Below are 22726 nucleotides of genomic sequence, written 5' to 3' on the forward strand. Positions count from 1 at the left end.
TGCCATGAAGAAGTGAGGTCTGGAATCTAGGAATGCCACAGGTCTTCATGGCAAGGAGTAAGAAAGAGTAAGGGTTGAGGTGTGTGGGAGTGTCCTGAAAAGGGTGGGGAGAAGTGTAGAAATAAAAAGGGTCTTGGTTTAATTCTCCTTCGTACCCAGAGGCAGCTCTCCACAACCATCCCGACAAGCCACTTCCTCGCCCCTCATCTTGTAAAACCAGCAGAAGGGAACATGCGTGAAAGGCTGAGTGGATTCTCTCTCTTTCCGTATTTGCCCTTCAGTCCACTTTTGGGGCTCTGAGAACCCATCAATTAACAGGAACCAGGGTAAGCATTCAAAAGTAGACCTCTCCAATGATGAGCCAAGCCAGTTACCTTCTAGCCTGCATATTTATTGAACAAAGACTACTAAAATAGCTAAAATACACTGGGTACTTGTGAGTGCATCAGTAAAGATCACATTGTTACAAAAGCCTGCATTTTGGGCAGTGCACAACTGCAACGCTACATGAATGCCACAGATGCAGAATACTGTTTTCTTGCTCTATTTACACAGCTGATATACCTATTCTAACGAAGGAGGGGGTCGGGGAGGAAAATGCACAAGAAACTCAGTCCAGTGGGGGAGCAAGAAGAGAACGAAGAAGTACATGCATCATCCGTGTTAACAGTCAGAAGCACGACAGGGCGGGACACAGCCTGCCCTGTCAAAGGAAGAGCTACGAGACGGTTATATAAAAATTAAGGTGGGCTTTCAGAATGGCTAACACAACAACAATCCATGAGAAGATGGTATTGTCTGATTTTAGTTTTGTTTATCCATTTCACTGGGAGCAAGGACAAAAATGTAAAATCTATACCTTGCTTCTCAAAACTGCCGGAAAAGAGTGCTCTGCCTTTTTGTAAAAAAAAAAATTTTTTATGAGAGGTTTTCCAACTTAGCTTTTGGAAACGGTGTAATTTGCATATATCTAAGCAGATGCCAGTGTTTTGGATTTTTTTTTTTCCATCGGGCACGTATTTTAAAAGTTTGCCCTTTCCCCCCACAAATATCCTTTCAAACAAAAAGAACCGAAAGAGACACCTAACAATGCCTGTCAAATTATTGCTTATCTTTCTCTAAGCTAGGCAGGCGAGGCTACCGAAAAGAAGAGATTTGGTAAGTAAATTACAGTTTTGTGATTGCTCCCGCTCCACTGACTGCATGTCCAAGAAAGCCAGCCAATGAGACGTGAGTCTCTTACTCTCTCTGGTAGCATTCGCCAACCTACCACGCGGAAGAAGAAAGCCACACTGAAGACACGAGGAAAACAAGTCAATCCGGTCTAGAGAACAACATTCAGGGAAACAGAGTACCAACACCTTCTTAGAACATGGAAATAAAATATAACTCCGTCAGAGCTACCTCGCCAAGGAGCATGTTGAAAGTCCAAAATAGCACCATTCATCAGTGTCTCAGGTCCTGTGGCAGCATCTCGGTCACTTACCACAAGGAAACAATGAGTTTCAAACTACTTCTATACATCAAAAGAGTACATGGATAAAATATAGAGATATACAGACAATCGATGAACATAAACTACTAGGCTTGTTACATCTAAATGAAAAAAAAAATGGGGACTCTCAGCCTCTGCAAGAAGCAGTCGGGAGCTGTGTGAGTGAAAAGGCAGGAGTGGACCGGTTGTGTGACAGCAGAGGGAGTCTGAGTTGTGGAAGACATCGTCGTCGAGAACCAGGCCTGAAGGCCCACCTGTAAGGGTTGTAAACGTGGATTCACAGTGTGAAATTCTGAGCGTTTTCACTTGAGTCAGAATGATTAAAAACTGGTTTGATGATACCTAGTTGTCCACTGTAAATTCTCTAAAGCAAGGCTCAGAGTCCCATAGTTTCTTCTTATACTTGATGATTTACACAGAAAAAAATCCCATATATGATACCATGACCTCATCAATACCCATACACCATATGTAATACAAATGGAGGTGTTAACGATTAAAAAGAGTAGAGGTAACTGATGCCTGGGGAGTGGAGTTCACTGCTGCCAAGTGGAGGCACGGAGGCAGCCTCGATCTCGTCATCCTTCTTGCGGTTCACCTCCTTGGGGACAGGAAGGCTTCCCTGAAAAGCAGGTGGACCCACACATAAACACACGGGGACGGACACACACACACACACACACACACACACACACACAAAAGGCACTTAGTCATGCTTGTGAAACCATTTGAAATTTTTTGCCTTTCCCTCCCGCCTTTTATCCTTGAACTCCTGATGTTTTGCAGAGTTTACATATTAAACACAGTTCACCTGAATGTAAATATTAGGTCTGTGGGGGCATGAAGTAATTAAACACTAGCTGCCTTGGCTTCGGTAGAATCAAGTGCTTCTCTGATGGCCGTGCCCAGCCATGTGGGAGGCAGCATTCCCCAGAGTCAGGTTTCTGAGGGCAGTTTCTAGTATCGGACAGGGCCCAACATGAGAGCGTTAATACATTTTGCTTAAAGCGTTCGATGGCTGTGGAGGTGGGCAATTGCCTGTTTGATGACCTATAATAAAAAAATATTTAAAAGGATATTGCAGCTTGTACAAATGTAATTTATGTATGGTTTATTCTCTGAACGGCTGGCCCAGTCCACGTGGGTCTGATAATCAGAACCACAAACGGGCATCAAAGGTGGATGTGGGAAAGAGGGAGACAGTGTGAAGCCCAGGCCAGGAGGGAGTGAGATCCAGCTACGCTGGCCTGGGGCTATCCTAAATCTGTCCCCACAAGCCTGATGAGTGAGGTGGTGTTTATGCTTCTGTCTAGAATCATCCAACCGCAGTGTGAGACTGATGCTCCTTCAAGCACCCATGAGGAGAAGCTCTCTGTCATAACCAACCAGCAAGAGGACAAGTCAAAGAAGCCACTGCCCAAGGTGTGATACCAAGTAAAGGTCTTTCGTTACCACAAATAATCTGTACGCTCCAATCAGATAAGAATAATAGTGATTTGACAACAATCTGTCTTTCAGCCAAACCTCAGGTACATTATCCAATATGGTTTTAAGAGATTTTTCCCCCCCTTTTTGTGCAGGTGACATATTCCAATAGGACATTTATAACAAACTATTTCGACTGGGTATGAGTACTTAAGGTAATAGTCTTGCTTTGAGATCTGTGAGTTATCGCATTTGAATTTCTTTTTAAGAAGTCAGGAACTTTAAAACAACTTGAAATCGAATAAATGTTTTCAGCAGCCCCAGGATGAACTAAATGTAACAGATAATTTTGCTTTAATAAGTCATAGTTACTATATAGATTTTTTAGGTTAAACATTTGGTATGCCTAAATTTGGTTTTAAAAGTTTCAGACTCTGACAGCATGCTACATTTCAGGATGTAGAGAAAATCCACTCAGTACTTTAGTGTTCTAGTCTTAGATTGTGATTTAGAAGTTGTTTTGGTATAACTAAAGAGCAATAGGACCATATCAGAAAATTGAATTAAAATATAATTATCACTCACACTATTAAGGATCTAGATAAATTTCCAAAATCATTATATTGGGCAGTCTTTCAGTTGTGAAAATAATTTTAATCCTGATGTTTTGGCATATAATCCCAATATTTTTAAAAAAACTGTAATCCTGGTACTTTTGAAATACACGTTCTTGCTTCCCTATCACCCTGTCAGCACAGTTCAAGATATGGAAAACTTGGGTTTTGGACAAATGAAGAATTCGATGGCTGCTAATTATCACAGGCCAGGAAGGGAAATCAAAAGTTCTTAAGTATTATTTCACTCAACTGCACTCTGTATGTGGTTGGCTCTAAAGTTGCTTATTTCAGTTCATCCTTAACTCTGTTCAGTTAGTATATAGTGAATATATAGAACATTACTCTGTCTCTATATAAGTCTCTCTCACACTAATTTTTTTACCTCCATGGAAAATACACAGCAAAACCAAATGAAGAGTTGGGTGGGATTCTGGGTAATTTGGGAAGAGGGATTTCCAGGCCAAAAAATATGAAGGAGATTATTCCAGATTTGAATGTATCATTTTTTCCCCAAACAAACATTTTTCATGTTCTGAGTGCCTACTGTGGCTTCAGTACTCAGATTTTAAGGCTACCAAGATTAAAACAGAGACAAAATGTCCCCACCCATCCTGCCCTTAGTTAACTTACTGTATGGGAGACACCCAAGTGGCTGGACAGTGTGAGGCAATGGCAGTAAGCCACGCAGGCAGGTGTGCTAGCAAAGCACCCTGAGGGACCATAACCCAACAAACCTATGGGGAGAGGAGTTCGTGCGGAGAAAACGTTCTGCACATTCTCCCTTTGGAGGCCAGAATTTACTAGACTTCAGTCCTTAATTCCCATCCCTCGTTTTTTGAAAAACTAATAAACTCTGAAGCAACTGTAGGCTTCTGAGGCGGGGTGGGGGGGACTACCACGTAGTCTTACTTCTCCAGAAGGTGGGCCTTGTAAGAATTCAGGCAAAACTAATCCTATCTTCTTCCTTCATTATCCAGCATATAATGGCTCCCAAGGACTGAGGTTCTTCAGCAATCTAGAGGGCTGGAGAAGCAGGCACAGATGTGTCCACTGACTCCCCCAGACCTGTTCTCCTGGATGCTCCTACCTACGGCTTATCTACATCAGGGTGGATAGCCCTCTCTGCTGAGGACTGTTAGTGTTTGAATCCCCCAGTTACTCGATATGTGGCCCGGACAAATCTATTATGCTTAAATATTCTTCACATATGGAGAGAGGAAAAGAAATTAACAGAAGACCTGAATCTCAGGATCCATTGTGCCGACCTCCTGGAGCACACCTCAGTGGAGGCAAGGCCTACAACCTGGATTGGCCTTCTAAGAAAAAGGGAGGCATTGCTGACCTCATTGAAGACCTTGCCTAGTCTTGTCACTCTGGCTGATGTCACCAGGATCATGGACTTCTGGATGGCTAAATGGGACAGAAATTATGAAAACACTATACTCCCCTTTCCCCCTTCCATTATCATGTCCCACCTTCGGGTGAATTATGCCCTGAGCTTCCCAGTAAAGGATGTCTAAACTTACTTACACTACTGCTGATGGTGTGGCAGTGTGGCGGTAGCGTGGCAGGGTAGTGTCGAGGTGGTATGGTGCGGGGCCTGTGGTTGAGTGGGAGGTGGTACTGGGTGGGGGTGCGTGTGTCTTAGGAAAGCTCCAGTACACTAGCTCACCTCCACCCCAGCTCTACAAGCCAGCACAAGTGTAGCTCGAGCAGGGCCAGAATCATTTTGTTCACCTACTTTCCTAACAGTGGTTTCACTCTGCACTTTCAGAAATCCTCTGGAAGACTACAAGTGATTTAGAATTGTTTTCTCCTAATGCAAACTGCCAGTTGACACAATCTCTTCAAGTTCTGCCTGTCAGTTAAAGATAGGCAACTGCTGAAACCATTTAGTCTAAGTAAGAATTTCTCAAACATTTAAAAGTCAATATGAGCTGGGAAGGCCTCACCATTTGTCGATGACACTTAGGAAACTTTTAAATGGAAATTTTATTTTCAGTGCACTTTATGCTTCTTTCTTAATTGCAAAATCAACAGGTCAGTGGTAAAAAGTACAGTCCTCCTCATTAAGGTCAAATTGATATTTACCTTAACGGGCAAGTCCAAAGGTATTTACCCTAAAAACTGGTAAATGTTGTTGCTGTTGGAAATGGTGCTAAAATCCACAATGTAAATTTGACAAATTTTCTTAAGGCAGAGGACTGTCACACCTAAGATGTCAGAACAATGAAAGCATGTGTGTAGAAAATATTTTTAGGCTTAAAAATTAGAAGAAAGAAAAATAATAGGTTTGTTTTTGTTTCTTGGGTAATTTCATCAGACATTTGGGCACTATTACCAGACAAAAGTGTCCTCATCTCCTATCTTTAAGATATTTTTCATTTTAGTCATCATACATGAGTTTATCTACCCAAATGGAACAAACTGGAAACCTGTAAAATGTACATTTGATAAACTGATTCCACTATTCTTATATGAAAATTTACTTTGGACTGGTCAAGAAAGGAAGATAATGTGAACTTTAAGAGTCGTAGGACTTTAGTATATCTTATCATGTCAATAGATTATTACTGTAGACTAAATGGATATTAAAAAGGAAACTGATTTTAACTGCCTCTAAATTGAAAAAAAAATTAACAAAACAGTAGGTGGGAATCTTACCTTAGGAAGCCTTCCCTCCATTTCCTTATTTGGAAATGGTCCTTGACTGACCCAGACACAGAGCTCTGGGTAATAAACCTACAGAGACATAAAAGCACACACGTTCCAATTAAAAACAGCATCCACTCTGAAACCACATGGGATCAACTTCATGAGCTCAATCCCCCTCAATGTCACTTATTTCCTGACTGCAACTTGGAGCGCTGGGGAAGCCCATTCCCTCTTTGAGACTGTGTGGGCTTCCAAATGTATACTGCACTTGGGAGAGTTCTGGCTCAGTGTCTCCCAAGACTAAGGCCAACAGAGCAAAGATGTCGATCTTTGTTACCTTTCGCATGCCAAAAGGCAGCCTCATGACAGAAGTGGCTGAGCAAACTAAGGTACCGGGGAGGCCTAACTTTCAAAGCAACCTACGATAAGTATACTTGCAAAACTCCATGAGATAAATGTGCCACACACCCACAAAACACTGTTAGGGTTATTCTGATAATTGATTACAAAGTTCAACATTATGCACAAAGCAGGAGGGCAGGAACAAGCAGCCTGCATTCTCCCCAGGTCCGTGTGGCCACTGGCGACACTGCCCGGTGCCTGAAAAGTAGCAGAGTGTCTGAGAGACAGGCAGGGAGATGGGCAGTATGGTCATGAATGATTCAGAGAAGAGCAGCTGATGAATCTGGGGGTGGGGGCTGAGCTGGGACAAGGTGGAGAGCGTGAGTCAAACTGAGTAATTCTTCTTTAAATATACAGAGGGTATTATCATAAAAAGGTTGCTGACCAGCTGTTTTCCATCTCTGGGAAAGACAGGAGTAGGGGGTTAGGAATTAAATTACAGCATGGATTTAGGTCAGCTATAAGGAAGGACTTGGCATAAGAATTGTTAAATTACTAAAAGAATTTCAAGAAAACTGTGAAATCTCCTTTAAGAAATTTAGAACCAGAATCTAACAACCATCTGCCAGAGTTAATTCACATTTGAGATAGCCCTGCTTGAAGGGAGGGGAAAGGAAGGGAGAAAATTAGAAAAGATTCCCTCCAGATCGGATTTACTAAATGCTCTAAATAAGCCTCACATTTAATAAATAATATTAAGAATCACATCTCCTGACTAGGTTAACGTTTTTGGTTTTGGAAGCTGTAGATGTGGCAGCCTAGTCACTGGGCTAAGTGCAATGTTTTCAATGTCCCAGGCAATCCACTTGATCAGGGGCCCTGAGGTAGGAGCCGTGGATGGCTGTGTTGGTTCTTTGGGGTAATCTAACAGTACCCATCTTTGCCGTATTCCCGTAACCTCTGTGGCACATCCCAGTTAGTTTTGTGTATATTGCCCTAATATATCCTGACAATAAACCTGTAAATCTTCTCATTTCAGAGATGGGAAAACAAAACCTCAAAAAGGTCACCCACTTGCCCAAAGCCACACCATGAGTGTAGGATAGGACGTGAACTCAAACCACATTTCCAGATTCTCGACTTCAGTTTTTCCCACTACCCCAATGCCCTCAAATCACCCCAGAATGCAAACTGCCTATCACTGCTCTCAAAATTACACCAGTCCACGGGCAGCACACACAGTTAGATCTTAAATATTTGAGCGCTCATTCTGCAAGAACTGGACCTATTTTCTGACTTTGGACAGGTCTGCTTTCTGGGCCATGGGGTTCCCCCAATCCGAACCTCCTTCCTCTTGTTCAGCTTCCCCCTCCTCTGCTCAGATCCTTCTGGGAGAATTCCACCATCTGCCTTATTTGGGACAGACAAGTCACCCCTGACATTCCAAGTTTTTTTTAAGGCTTAAAACCCTGTCACGGCATACAAAATACCAGTTAGTGCTTAATTTAAGGAGATTCCCAACTGGGATCAAGTGTAGATTCACTTAATATAAAATGATTATATTTTTACACTACTACCTTTAAAAGCATGCTTTAAAGTACAATTTGAAATGCTACACATATAGCAAGAAATAAAGTTCCATTGTAAACCAAAAATGTTGATAAAAATACATGTAAAAAATTAGGCACATGGACACAATGAGAAGTAACATCAAGTAAATGTTATGGCTGTGTTTTTAAGCTTTTCTGTGACACTCCATTTTAACAAAATGACACTGCTTTAGGATTTAACTTCCAGGTTCAAAGCATCGCTATGAAAGCCACTCAAGTCCAATCTGCAGGGGAAAATAGCTTGCCTCATAAATCATTATACTTATTACTCTTAGAATTTGTTTTTCTAAGAGCTTTTTTTTTTAATAACAACAGTCATTGATGGGTTTTTTTTTTTTTTTGCCAAAGAATTCAGGAACATGAGTATCTGATAGCAAAACCCACAACTAAGAAAACTTCCTCCTTCCCTAACCCAAATTTGTGCTTTTGAAACATATTAATTTAGCCACAAATTGGCCAAGGGCACTTCTAATTAGGCATTTTTTAGTGTTTGAATCATAAAGTAATCATTGTGTGCTTTAGGAAAAAGAAATGTCACTTTGGCCTTGTGGTAAATTCTTCCAGTCTCCTCGAGACTCCTAACTCGAAGCCAAAAATGGCAGGGATAGAGAAATCTCAGTTACATTCTTAAAACTTGCTTGGTTGGTCTCTAAGAACTCAGCATACCCCCAGATATAGCATCCAAAGGGGATATTTAAACTTTTTATGGATTTGGAAAAGTTGGCCGATTATTGGAAATACGTACCATCTACATGACAACTTGGTTCGTTCTTGTAACAGTGGTGTTTTGAGTGAGACTCTAAGACAAAGGACTTAAGGGAGAAGTTCGGGGACAACCATTAGCCTTGCTCTCAGATACTTCAGAACACCTTTGCCCGTGCATGCATTCATGAAGCACCTGCGGTGTTCCGGGACACTGCTAGATTCTAGGGATTGCAAGAAGAGAGTTACTGCCTCCTAGGGGCACAAATCTAGTTGCTGCGGGGGGGAGGGGCGTTGGTGACGGACCTTCTAGAAAGATCATTTTATACAAGTGTGTTCTGTGGGCTGAATCGTGCATCTCTCACATACAAAATTCCTGTCAGAAACCTAACTCCCAGTTGGAATGTGCGTATATTTGAATACAGGGTTTTTGAAGAGGTAATTAAGTTAAAATGAGCTCATCAGGGTGGGCCCTAACCCAGTAAAACTGGTGTCTTTATCGGGAGGAAATGAGGACAGGGACACACATAGAGGAAAGACATTGTGAGGACACAGGGAGAAGATGACCATCGACAAGCCAAGGAAACAGCCTCAGAAGAAACCAGCCCTGCTGACAGGTTGACCTCAGAGTTCCTGACTCCAGAACTGTGGGAAAACAAAGTTCTGTTGTTTAAGCCACCTAATCAGTGGTACTTTGTCTTGGCAGCCCAAGCAAATTAATAGCGTGCTTTAAGTGCAATTTAAAAAAATGTATAGGTTATGTCAAATGCAATAGCTGTTAGAACGTGTCTCAACAGACTAAAGAAACAAAACCAACATTCAGCAAACCATCCAGTTGTACTGTCAACAGAGGAAATGGGGATGGCGGTGAGCAGATCTGGGAGGGCATCCAATGGTTACAAGATGCAAGCCAAGGAAGATAGTGGGTTCAGGATAAGGGTGTAATGAGCTCCGTGTGGGACAGCACCCGATGGCCAGGAGGTCTTGCTGCAGCTCTCAGTGGCCATAATAGTGACGGCACAAATCCAACCCCACAGGCTGTACCCAGTCTTTTACCTGGTTCTGGATATCAGGTGCTGGGAATATATGGGTCAGAAAACGGGGCTAAGTTGATCTGCCTTCCTAAAGTCCATCTGTTCTTGCTGGATCCTAAACCTATTCATTCTTTTTGGTCCTGGTCAATTGAGACTCCAAAGGTGGACACATGGCTTCAACTCATTCCATTCACTCAGTTTTCTGGATTCAAGTTTGTATTTTTCATGAAGGCCAATTAAACTTTTTCTTTTCTAAACTTCATAGAGTTTTCTATTGGTGGTAGTGGTTTACATGTCAGAAATGTAAGCGTTCTGGGTAATACAGATGGCAGTCCCTAGAAACTATTGTTTAATTAAACAAGTAAACCAAAGTTTGCCGTAATCTTCACAATAGAAGACTGTATCCTTTTAACAGGAAGATACATATTCTTTTAAAGTATTCTATATATTCCATATATAAAAAATTTTGTAAAATCTTCAAAACCCTCTGGAATACTATCTTTTTTAGAAGTCAGGAATCAGAGAAACAAGCTATATCCTCACAACAATTAAGAAAACCTGAGTGAGAAAATACAGAGGCAAGGAAAATTTTACTGTTTTAAACTGGAGAACACACAAAAGTTTTGCTTGAATTCTGGGAAAGGCTGAGTGTTCATGCTTGTCACTGAATATATTAGTTAATGCATCTTTTTTTACAGTGCTACATTATCTGACAACTAGGTTTAAAAACAACAGAACTGACATAAAGAACTACTTTGGCTTACATACACTAGTCATGAGAGATACATATTTAGATATCCATGGCCAACTCTTAGGTAAAACTAAATTTTTGCTTTTAAGTATATTAAATATATTTAAACCCACTGTATATGTAAATACAGTTTTATGGTAAAAATGTACTTTTTCTTACTGATTCTCTTCCATGTGTTTGATGCTTGGGTATTTAACTCTTCAACATACAAGTCGAGAATAAAATGCTCATGGTCTCACCTTTTTAAAGTGAAACCTTAAAAAGGTTTTGTTTTCTTTCTTCCTTTCTCTCTTTCTTGGCTTGTTTTACTCTCTGGATAGTGCCTTAGGAAAATACTACATATTTTTCGGTCCATACAGTAATTAGCTTGCCAATAATTATTACTTGGTATCCAGGTTAGAAAAATAAAATGTGGGAGGAATCAGAGACCATTCCTGCAAGGTCCTAAAATCATACAAACTTGATTATCACTTAAATTCTTTTTTAAACCTCTCCTAAGCTTTTCATTTAATATCTTGCAGTGTGTTTTCCAATAGTATTGTCCACACACAGAATCCAACTAGTTGTCATGTTTCTATGTCAATCCTACCACTTCTTTGCTACGTGTAAAATTCTAATTATTTACCACCTGCTTGTAAATTTGTGTTTTCCTCTCTTCACTTCCTGTCTTTAGCAGTAGCTCTTTGAAGAGACTGTTATAGGAGAATGATCCTCAAAGGAAGGTGCATGGCTATTTCAGAGCCTGAACACATCACATATGTATGTGCAGCTTACTTAATTGGTGAACATACCTTCTTAGCAACCTGCTATGAAGATGTTGCATGGCTTGGTTGTTAATGACCACAATTATTCCATCCTTGGTGGAGTTCTGTGTGCTTAAGGAATGCACACACGTGGCCCTTTTATGACCTAACAAGGACAGGTGCCCACCCCCTGCAATTAGGAAAACAGACCAAGGCAGCAGGTGTCCAGCCTGCATAATTAATTCTTCAAACAGCAAAGAAGCATATTTCATAATCTCTCTGCCAATTAAACAGTATGTGTGTGCGTGTCTGCCTGTGTACATGTTCTGTTCTGACTAATTGGCTGGGAGGTCATGAAAGCCGGTTCTGTATTACAAGGAGAATTTATATGCATATACATGTACTTCATTTCTGCAAATACCCTTTGAAGTGGTGCTATTAAGACTCTCCCTCAAAAGCTACTCTGCTCCCAGGTGTTGCTGGCCATGTGAGAGGGCAGAATGTAAACTGAAACCATAAATGAGTTACAAGGATCATTTTCTCTGAACAGCATTACATCAAAGATTAGATGGTGCCAAAAGATGATGCACTGAGCTCTCTCTCTAGAGACCTAGTCTTAGCGATCCGCCTAACCCTGTGAGTGCTGTCTGGAGATGGAGCACAGCATGGAGGAAAGGCCCTGCAACCAGAAGACAGATAAAAATACACAACACCGGGCCATTCAGATAACATAAGAAACCTCTGCATACTCTGGAAAGTGGACTGTTAGTTGGTGCCTAAGTTGGCAAACATTCTTGTTTGGGAACTAAATGAAACATGCAGCCACCTAAACACACACACACACACACACACACACACACACACACACACACACACACACGAGCTGGCTGCGATAACAATGGGTAATTACAGAGAAAGCATTACAAACACCAGACTACTGCACTCAGCCATAAATGCTGTCCTGCTAGAAAGGAAACCAGGGCCTTTTAGGGCACTGTGGTATTGCTGCACTTGCTGACACTCTCAGCTTTTCTGTGGCCTGACAGGTTCTTCACCTGTAGAAACGGGGTTAGAGGAGACAACTGTGGTTCAAGGAGGAAGATAACGAGAGCTCACAGATTGGCTAAGCTCACTGGCATGAGCTTTGCTTCAGGTGCGCATGTCCACTATGGGTACAGAAAATGCCCATGTTTTATTCCCATGCAGCATATTATGTTACTACCAACGTTACATGTGAGGCAGGCAAAAGATTCAGAATGCTTTACTTTGTGAGTTGGGGTGTCTGAAACAAGCTGTGTAGACTTTCATAGTAAAATTCTTTAAATTCACTCTGCTCGTCATGAAGCCATCTTGAGAGGCCGCTGATGAATATGTGGGAACCTGACAGCTGTGGAATTTTATTTCTAGATTTCAACGAGGCAGAGAAAGGAAAAGGAAATCTCCTCGCTGGCAACAAAATGAAAGTGTTTACATGTGAAATTAATCGTCAGCACAAAGAGCCTTCCCAGTCACTCTGTTCCACAATATAATATGCTGCTTGTTTGGTGGCTGAGTCTTTAAAAATTTGATTTCTAAGAATAATAGCAAAGACTTTCAAGAGGAGCCACGGATCAAGGCAGGAGCGAGCCCTGAAAGGTTAACACCATGATCCAACTTTGCTTTTTCACCACTATCTGAGATGGTTATGTGATTTGTCGGGGCTTTGATGGTGCCTGGTTCAAGGCAGGGTGCAGCAGCTGGCTAATTTGAGCGTAGTGAACACCGAGGTCAGCTGCAAACATGTGTGTTGTGCAAACTCCTCCTCTCACCCCAGCCTCATTCCTTTCCAACGGGAACATGCTCAGCACAAAGCAATCCACCTAAAGACTCCATAAATCCAAAAAAGGGAGTTACTGATCGAGGAATTCTCAGATTTCTGCCAAGGCACCCTCCCCTGGGCTGGAGGTCAGCCTGGTACAGTAATCGGAGCCAAACTGTGGACTGGACTCAAGGAATTAAGTTGAACGCTTCAAATCTTGACTTTTAATAGACGATTTTTCTTTTCGGTGATGAAGACAAAACAAAGTACGAACAGCTGATAACAGCCCAAAGTAAACCAGAAGAAAAAGTACAAGAACAAAGCTTGGAAACAAATCTCATAAGGGATATCTAAGGAGAGATTTTCCCAAACAAAGGGAAAAAATAAAGCAGCTTTTTAAAGCTCTGGTTTGAGATTAGGCAGTTTGTGAATGAACAATAAGAAAGTAAAGGCCACAAAACAAGATATTTGCTCTTTTCAGCAGAAAAAAAATACTGGCCTTTGTTAACTAGCAGCAAAACAAAAAAAAAGGGGGGGGCCTCAGGCATTTAAGCACAGCATAAGTTTTTCCTTGACTCTATGACCTCAACAAATATGTTAATAAAATCTTTTACCTCCCTGGAGTGGAAACAGACTAAATATTTACTTAACACATTGGGTTTCTAAGTCTGGACCACCTTATTCCCTCATACAAATTGGTTTTTATTTGTAATTAAGGAATTAGAAACACTATATTTTGCAATGTTTCTACTTTTAGGATGAAAGACAAGAAGGAGGGAAGGAAAGAAGAAAAAGAAGGAAGGCAGAGCAGGCGTTGGGGGGAGAAAGGGAGACAAAGAAGAAAACTATACTGCACTCAGGACAACAAAGTGCACTTGTGAATTTCTGCACGGTATTCTCTGTCACAAATGAGAGTAATGCTGCTGATACGCTTTCCAATACCAGACATCTGGAGCAAACAGGACTTTTTCCAAGCACATTCCAAGGTTAATAGGAAACATCTCGTCTTGCTTTTATTAGCTGGTTTAATGTTAGGTATGCTGGGTTTCACCTTCAAATTAACTATAAGAAGTCTGATTTCTACTCACCAAGAATGCCATTTTTTTCCTTCCTCTTGTCTTAAAATAATGTGCTGCTCACTAAAACCTTATGAAAATTTTCACCAACCACACAGAAGTCCTCAAAAATCAGTTTCTTTGTTCAAGTCCTCAATCAAAGGCTGACCTGAGAATTTTGGATTTTTGTTGCTCTAGGTGGATGATGAGATAGCCAGGTGCTTTTGAGGAGTTTGTGGAAATATCAAAGCATTCCTCTTGCTGACATATTCGAGACTGTGCAGAAAGTGCATTTTATCCCCAAGTGCTCATTCCCACAGAAATTGCTCCTTCTTCCCATTAGCGTGCCCTCTTCAGCTGGCAGCCGCAAAGCCCCCAGCACCGAGCCCGAGTCACTCTGTGGCTCCACGCTTGCCCCACACTGCCATGGTCATTTAAAGCTGCTACCTCTTCCAACAGTCAGCATCGTAACAGATCTCCAGATTTGGAGGCAAAGTAATTTCTATTGCAAGAGGCTGTAATTAAAACTGGTTTAAATCAGATGCTAGCTGACTGTGTTATAAAAAGTTTGGCTTTTAGGGGCGCCTGGGTGGCTTAGTTGGTTAAGCGTCCGACTTNAGATCTGTACCCACATGCTGTTAAGTGCTCGGGTCACAGAGAAGCCACTAAGAGGCTTCCATAACCTGTCCTCTACGAAAACTGGCAAAAAACTAAAAGCACAAGAGGGAGAGAGTAAGATTGGGGTGGATGTGCACCACCTGGATTTTTTAGCCTCACTGACAGGGGGCATGGTCTGATTCAGGAGGTTCTCTCTGATGAGGGCTCAGTCAGGCAGTGCCGTGGGAAGCAAACAAGATCCAAAGGGGAACCCAAACTGATAATGGTGTTTCAGGACTGGGAGTCACTGAAGACACCAACACCTGAAGAGTGTGAAGGTAACTGCAAAAGGAAAGAGGAATGCCAACTTAGGAGGCAAGGTTCCTTCACTTATGTTCTAGTGCACATGAAAAAGCAAGTACTCAAAACGCAGGCCTTCATTCTAAGTCCTGACTGCATTCTCCAACAACAGAATACTTTGACCTCACGGTTTTGGTTCTCTCCCCCTCAGTCTCTCTTCCCTTGTAAACCAATCATCAAAACACGACTTCTCCAAAGGAAGAGAACTATGAACAATACACAGGAGTTGCTGGAACCCACGAAGGCAGAGTATGTAAATTCGGAGACCCCGGTTTTCTGTGGAAACACGCATGCGGTTGCACTATAATGTCTTTAGTCATGTTTCCCAGGTGTTTATTGAATCCTCAGTGTGGTTCCAAGGATGCAGTGCACCAGTATATCACGGTGCCGCAACTGGCTGAGGCGCACGAGTAAGGGCATCTGGGCTAGCTGCCATTTCCGTCATCCTTACCATTTTACAGATGAGAATACTGAGGGAGACCCATCCACAGAACCCAGCAGTGGAGAAGACAGGATGCAAGCCCAGCCTCTCCTCTCGTAGAATACTATTTGTCAACATCGACCTCCTCTGCCTGTTGCCCAAGGCCACCCAGAGTGCCTACGTGAGCTCCCCTGAGAGCAGGGGCCTNATCAAGAGGCATTTTCTCTAAAATATTTGTTTCTCTGCTGCCTGTGTTTCTGATGACCAGCTGCCCTCAAAAATAAATTGCCTAAAAACCAACGAGCACTATCTGAAGGCAGAGAGGGTTTGCTCTCCAGTATCCATGTGTTGCCACAGTCCTTGAGGAAAGACTGCTCTTAGACCAGCAACTCCAGCTTGGTTACGTTAAGACTTTGGATCTAATTGAACGCAAGCTATACTGGTCATCACACTTTTGTCTTTTTTCAATTTTCCCTGGAAGGAAATGTTTAGAACAAAACAAGTATCTAGCAATCACTGCAGCTAATTACAAAGGGCATTTGCTGAGAAACCAAATTGTTTTAATATGACCCCCAAATGAACTCTCAAAACAACTTCTCGGAGGGCCTAGCAATGCACAGTCTAATTCAGAATATCTGTCATCAGATGTATGTGAAATCATGTTCACTGTAACTATGCTTTCCAACATTTCAATTTAAAAACAAACTGCTTAAAGGAGAATTAAAACCTTATCTTTATCAATGATCTTCAAATATACAAACCATTATAGTTGACCCTTTTACAACTTGGGGTTCAGAGGCACCAACAGCCTGCGCAAAAATCTGTGTGCAACTTTTCACTCCCCCCAAACTTAACTATTAATAGCCATAATTAACACATATTTCATATCATACATACTATGTACTGTATTCTCGTAATAAAGGAAGCTAGAGAAAAGGAAATGTTATTAAGAAAATCACAGGGAAAATACATTTACTGTCCTGTATTTATAAAAAGTCTGCATATAAGTGGACCTGCACAGTTCAAACCTGTGTTGTTCAAGGGTCAACTCTACTACATAAAAATATGAAATGATCCTAGTGGAGGAAGAAAAGCAACACTTAAGAGCCCAGAGAGACAGTGCATAAACCACTAAGAATGGCAATTCAGAAAGAACAAATGTAACCTGACTCCATTTGGAAACTTTTAATTAATGTAGAAGAAATGTAGATATTCCTAAAGACAGAAAAACGGAAAAACAGAGATGGGGTAACAAGCCAATGAGTTATTATCATGGTGCTAAATAGCAAGTAAGTAGCATGTGATCCCCAGATTACATTGGTGCAACGTATTCCATCCCACTCAGATTCCATCCCACTCAGATGCAGCCTCGCTCTGCCTTTGTCTCAACAGTGTAAGAACAGCTGATCAACTTAGTAAAAACTCACATTAATAATCAGACGAATTGTTTCTATGATGCCAAAAAACAAATTTAATTGAATTTCTGATTGAATTGATTGTGACAGTGTAGACGGTTAAGCTTCATATAATACAATTAAAATTTAAAAAGCAGTCCTCATGAAAAAAAAAAAAAGGAAAAAGAATACGCTTAATAAAGATGAAAAGATGTGTGGAGACTTGGCTCCCAGACCTTGATAACACGATCAGAACAATTTAAGATTCTATTATCAAGAAGTGAGCAAAATATCCAAGGGCCTGGGGCATTTTGTGATATATGATCAGACCCAAGTCTCCACAAGGCACCATGAAATGGACACTCAGTTACTATGGTCCAGAGCATCCAGGCTTCAGAAACAGTCAAATCCACTTAAGGAAGGACCAAAATTATGACCAAGAGGAGAACTCAGAGAAGATGTGGGCAGAATTTCTGATACTGTATTAATGGTTGGGTATATAATTCAGATTATCCAATTAATCAAAAAATATTTACTGTGTTCTTAATTCTAGTGAGGTATTGACTATTTGGTAGGTAGCTTTCAATCCTACAGAATGAACATCTTACCAAGAGTACATCTCATTACTTTGGGCTGGCCGTGCCCAAAGCAGCAAACACACCTCTTCAAAGGAGTTTTTTAACTAAGCCACCAAATCCTGGGGTGTCTGTGCAGGAGAGGACTGGGCTTGTAACTAAGTCTGAATTCTCCGAACCATACAACAACTGGAAGTCCCTGATAGCGCAGGTTTCAAAAGAGTGGTTCCCTTCCCTGCCCACTCTTCATTCCTTCAGCCAGCATTCACCGAGTCCCTCACGATGCAGCAGGCACTGGGCTAAGCGTTCAACCATGTGCCGCCAAACCCACACAGCACACTGATAGACTAAGATTCAGCAAATGCCTGGCAAAACAAGAACAGACTTTCAGATCATGATCCCAATAAGCCTTCTGGGTAACCTTCACTACCATCACTTAACGAAGGGCATGAAACAGTACTTCTTGGAAAAGTACTTAATAACAATCCCTGACATGGGTCATGTTTATTAACACCTTAGTCCATTAGCTTCATCCATCTAGCTACCAACACTAGCTTTTCCTTGACAGTTTTGAACACAGGCTGCCAAAGATGCAGTATCTTCTCCTAATTTCTCCTCTTTCCTGTCCAAGAACAGGTTTTCTCTCCGACACGGACTTTATCCAACAAAAGCGTCCTCAAAATGCCTGGACCCACTTTAAACACAACAACTTTTGTAGATTTCTCCCTGTTCAGCTACCAGACTGCAGTACTTTTCCCTGCTGGAATTGTATCAAATACAGTTCAGACAGGAAGGCTGTTACCTGCCCCAGTAATCAAAGGACAGCGGTGTGTGATGGTGATCTGAGTACTGGCTGGAGTGCAGAAGGGAGAGGAGCTAGAACTGTACAACCACAGCAGAACTTCTGTGCACATTATGAATCTCCCTCTTGTTTTAATTACTTTTTGGTAGGAGTCTGGGGCTCATATTATTACTGGCAATGACTGGTCAGCTATTCTCCCTTCCTTTCCCATCAATGGCTCTGGTTCCCAATTTCAGCTTAAAAGGGGGCAGACAGACCTTCCTTTCACTGGCCACGTTCTCTTATGTATCTTCTCTTTTTCCTTTTCAAACATGAGTCCCAATTGTATTTTAGTCTATGAAAGTAAGGATGAATGCGGAACAAGCACAGGCTAAAATCAAGGGCTTAAAAATATCTCCAGCGACATGATCCTAACACTTTTAAGGCGCAACACTTAAAAAGGAAGCCACTCTAAGGTACTAACAGGCCGTGATTATATTTATGAAGATTTCATCACCTTGTGAAACCAAAGCTGATTAGGCTTTACCATCATGACGGCCTCAGTCAGGTTGCTGAGACCCAAACAGTGGAACTGCTAGAAAAACAGCTTTAATAACCCAGCACATAATGGCACTCCACAGCCAGTGTTGTGGATGAGATGGGTGACTCTACCCTGAGAGCAGATTCCTCTTTGAGCAGCCCATTCCAAGTCAACCTTCTGGACTCTTTATGGACCTCTTCCGCTGAAAGAAGTGTAAAAGAAGGGAGCACCGAAAGGAGGAGTTGTTTCTGTGGCACGCGTAGGTTTCACTTAACTATTCCCCCACTTCCCTACCACCAAGCTACCTTTAATGATCATGGCAAGGGGCTTTTCAGCAGAAAATTCAAAAATCTATCTGTGCTCATCTCATTTCCTGTGCCATAAATTTTATAACCTGAGCTGTCACAACTCTGCAGAGTGTAAGGCTGTTACTAGCCATAAATCTCAAGGTGAGTCGCCTGGTTCTGCCCAGAAATAACAGATCTCCATGTATCCCCAACTACTGACTCATTCATTTAGTTTGCAGACAGTTATTGATCACTAAGGATGTGCCAGATCCTGTGTAGGTACTGAAGCAGCAATCAAGCTGGTTCAGAGACATGGGATCTGCTCCAATGTCCCATTAGGACATATTAATGAAGGTTAGGTTTCCTTCCACTTTGCAGAAAGAGAAGGCCAGTCAACTTGACTAGCTGTTCTAGAGTTCCCTCTCAGTGATGAAACTTTTCCACATCTGAATTCACCATCCTGACTGGAGAGGAAAAGGAAAAAACAAGGCATCACAGTCTCAACTGCTACCAAAAAGAAAGGTAATGATGCTTATTTACTAGTGGTCAATGTTTTCGTTTCAAGTTTGCAGACTTGGAGGGTAGAAAAACAGACGGGGAGGGGCGCCTGGGGGGCTCAGTCTGTTAAACCTCCGACTTTGGCTCAGGTCATGATCTCACGGTTCGTGGGTTCGAGCCCCACGTCGGGCTCTGTGCTGACTGCCAGCTCAGAGCCTGGAGCCTGTTTCAGATTCTGTATCTCCCTCTCTCTCTGACCCTCCCCTGCTCATGCTGTCTCTCTCTCTTTCCCTCAGAAATAAATGAAACATTAAAAAAAAGAAAAGAAAAACAGGTGGGCAGAAATAAGCCAGCCAATAAGTAGAATATTTTAAGTGTGATGACTGTATAGAGAAAGCAGGAGATTATTCCTGCTGGATGTGCAGGGGTGAGTTTCATAGAGGAGCTGTCATTTAAACTCAGTCTCGAAGAATGGCTTTATTTTGTCAGAAGGAGGCTTCTTTCTAGGATTGAGTAAGCAAAGGCACAGGAGGGACTCCTGGGGTATGTTTAGAGTAACAAGTGCCTGGTTCCTCTAGGAAAATATATGCCATTCTGGCTAGAAATAAGATTTGTTTACATGGTTCTTGACATGACTGCCCAGTTACAGAAACTAAATATATGAAGGTCTCAACAAAGACATTAAAAAATAAATTATTTAAAAGTATGAGGTTAAGAGTAGGCATAAAGAATTCAAGGAATGATGTTTACCTATGTTACTGTTACCAAGAGAATCAGGTTAAGTCCAGCCTCATCTGAAGGGACTAAAAGAGTCAGTGAAATCATTTCACACTGGGAATCGTGAAGCTGATGTATTCTACGCTAGGAGTCTGTGCTGTAACCAGAAGAAATGTAAGGAAACTCCTTCTCAGTCTTGGCTTTCCCCATCTTCTGTGTCATGTGATGAGATTCCCTTCACATGGTCACTAGACTATTGACCAACTTAGTAACAGCCTGTAGGCCTCAAACTGTAAACAATTTTATGATGATGATGTCAGTGTTGGCTTGAATTTTGAGTAAGTATGTCTGGCTAATCAGGAAGAAGTGGAAAGAGGGAACCAACTGGGTACATGTGGTTACAACTGATTAGCACATGGCTCCACCCAGTTAGCCTCACGGAGGGAAGTGTGGTGCCTCCTCTCAGGCAGCAGCAACACCCTCTCCGGCCGCATGGGCACTGAGGAACCTGATGGAATTGGCCAGCAGAAGTGCTACCACCTTCTCAAGAGAAAGAGATTACCGGTGCTCCCTTCTTCTTTCCCTATTCCTTGTAGCTAGGGGCCAGCTTTCTCTCCACCACTCTACCCCAGCCCGAGGACAGGGAGATGCAACAACAAAATAAGTTTACATCTAACCAGGAGTGTATGTGTGTGCTCTTGTCTGTTGGGCACAATCAAAAGGCAAAGAACCGGACAGGTTGGAACCTGACTGATGTCCTCTAAGACGTCTGCTTGGTGGCTTCCTATAGCTTAGCACAGCAAGTGCTTGACTTCTAGATCTAGATTGTGAGGTCTGTCCTTAATAGCACAGAGGCCTAAACAGGAAGGAGGACAGTCCCTACTGTGCAAAAATGCATCATACTTACTCTAGCAAGCATACCTTTCTAATACAAGGAATACATTAGAATACACTTCTTTCTAATCTAAATCTATCCAAATATTCTTAATTCTTCATTTGCTTAAGAATTATTAAGGACTAGTGTTAACCCCTAGGGATAAAAAGCTCAAGAAGGCATGGCACCTGCTCTCAAGGAGCAAATAGTTCACTTCTAGGTTTTAAATTGAGTGCCAACTCCAATCAATTATTAACAGAATTCCATACTGAGGATTCTGAAATCCAATTCAGGCTGAATAATAATCATGGGTTTCAAGCCTGATTAGCAACGTCTGCCACATGTGTAGCAGGAGTTCGCACTGGCATGCATGCCATATACTTCCAACTCTGGGTCTAGCTTAATGTCTACCTCCTTAAAAAAACTTCCCTGACAATTCCCATTTCCCCACGTTCAATACTATCATTCTTCTGCATCTAACAATGCAGAACTAGATTATATTGCATTACATTAAATTTGTCACATATTAGCCTTCTTTCCACAATTAAACACTAAGCTGACTGAGGGCACAGGTCAAGCGTGCATCTTCTATAATGCAAAGAACCAAGCACAAATAAAATGCTCAAAAAAATAGTTGTTCAGTTGACAGGGGAATAGACGCACAATCCCACTGAGAACTTTTCTCATTTTCTTCGATACTTTCAGTCATGGCACCTTTGTGTTCTCGAGGTCATTTTCATAGTATCACAAAACCAGATTATACAGAAATAAGTGGGGACTTTTAAGTTCTAGTACTGGGATCAAAGCTCCTCCTGGATCCCGGAGGGGATTTTTATGGCTACAGGAAAAGCTGCTGTTAGCTCTGAGTTAACACAGCTGGATCAAACCTAGCATATCACCAGGCTGATCAGAGCGTGGCTCTAAAAGCTGGTAAATGCGAGCAACTGCAAGCCACTCTCTTTTGGCAAGTAGCTTTATGGACTAACCACAAATTTTTTCTCTTGCTAATAAATAGTGGAAAATACTTTACTGTGAAAACCAAACTTACATTCATTCAACTTTCTAGCTCTTCAGAAAAAGGTAAGGGTACAAATTACTTCCAGGTCACCAAAACTAAACACGATTAAGTCATTAAGGATGAATTTTTAAAAGTCCAACCCATGGAGCACCTGGGTGGCTCAGTCGGTTGGGCATCCAACTTCAGCTCGGATCATGATCTCACGGTCTTGAGTTCGAGCCCCACATCAGGCTCTGTGCTGACAGCTCAGCGCCTGGAACCTGCTTCCAATTCTGTCTCCCTCTTTTGCTGCCCCTCCCTGCTTGTCCATGTGCACTCCCTCTCTCTAAAATAAACATTAAAAAATTTTTTTAAGTCCAACCCAACATTTATTGAACTTCTAACATATACTTAAAACTTTATTAAGCACTCTATATGAAATTTATAAACCCTCTGG

The 22726-nt window shown here is 41.8% G+C and overlaps 1 protein-coding gene across 1 annotated transcript in view; it reads right to left on the reverse strand.

The window, feature by feature from the left end:
* Nucleotides 1-370: 370 nt before the first annotated feature.
* The window catches only part of NREP (neuronal regeneration related protein), a 28356-nt gene continuing 6000 nt past the window's right edge, over nucleotides 371-22726 (reverse strand). The window contains exons 3-4 of the mRNA XM_077757179.1: nucleotides 6202-6279; nucleotides 371-2117 (exon numbers count right to left, since the gene is read on the reverse strand). Of these exons, the coding sequence (XP_077613305.1) occupies nucleotides 1992-2117; nucleotides 6202-6279 (204 nt within the window). The 3' untranslated portion in view covers nucleotides 371-1991. The remainder of the gene's footprint in view (nucleotides 2118-6201; nucleotides 6280-22726) is intronic.

The sequence above is a fragment of the Crocuta crocuta genome, unplaced genomic scaffold, assembly GCF_008692635.1.
Source record: "Crocuta crocuta isolate KB4526 unplaced genomic scaffold, BGI_CrCroc_1.0 scaffold131, whole genome shotgun sequence".
NCBI lineage: Eukaryota > Metazoa > Chordata > Mammalia > Carnivora > Hyaenidae > Crocuta > Crocuta crocuta.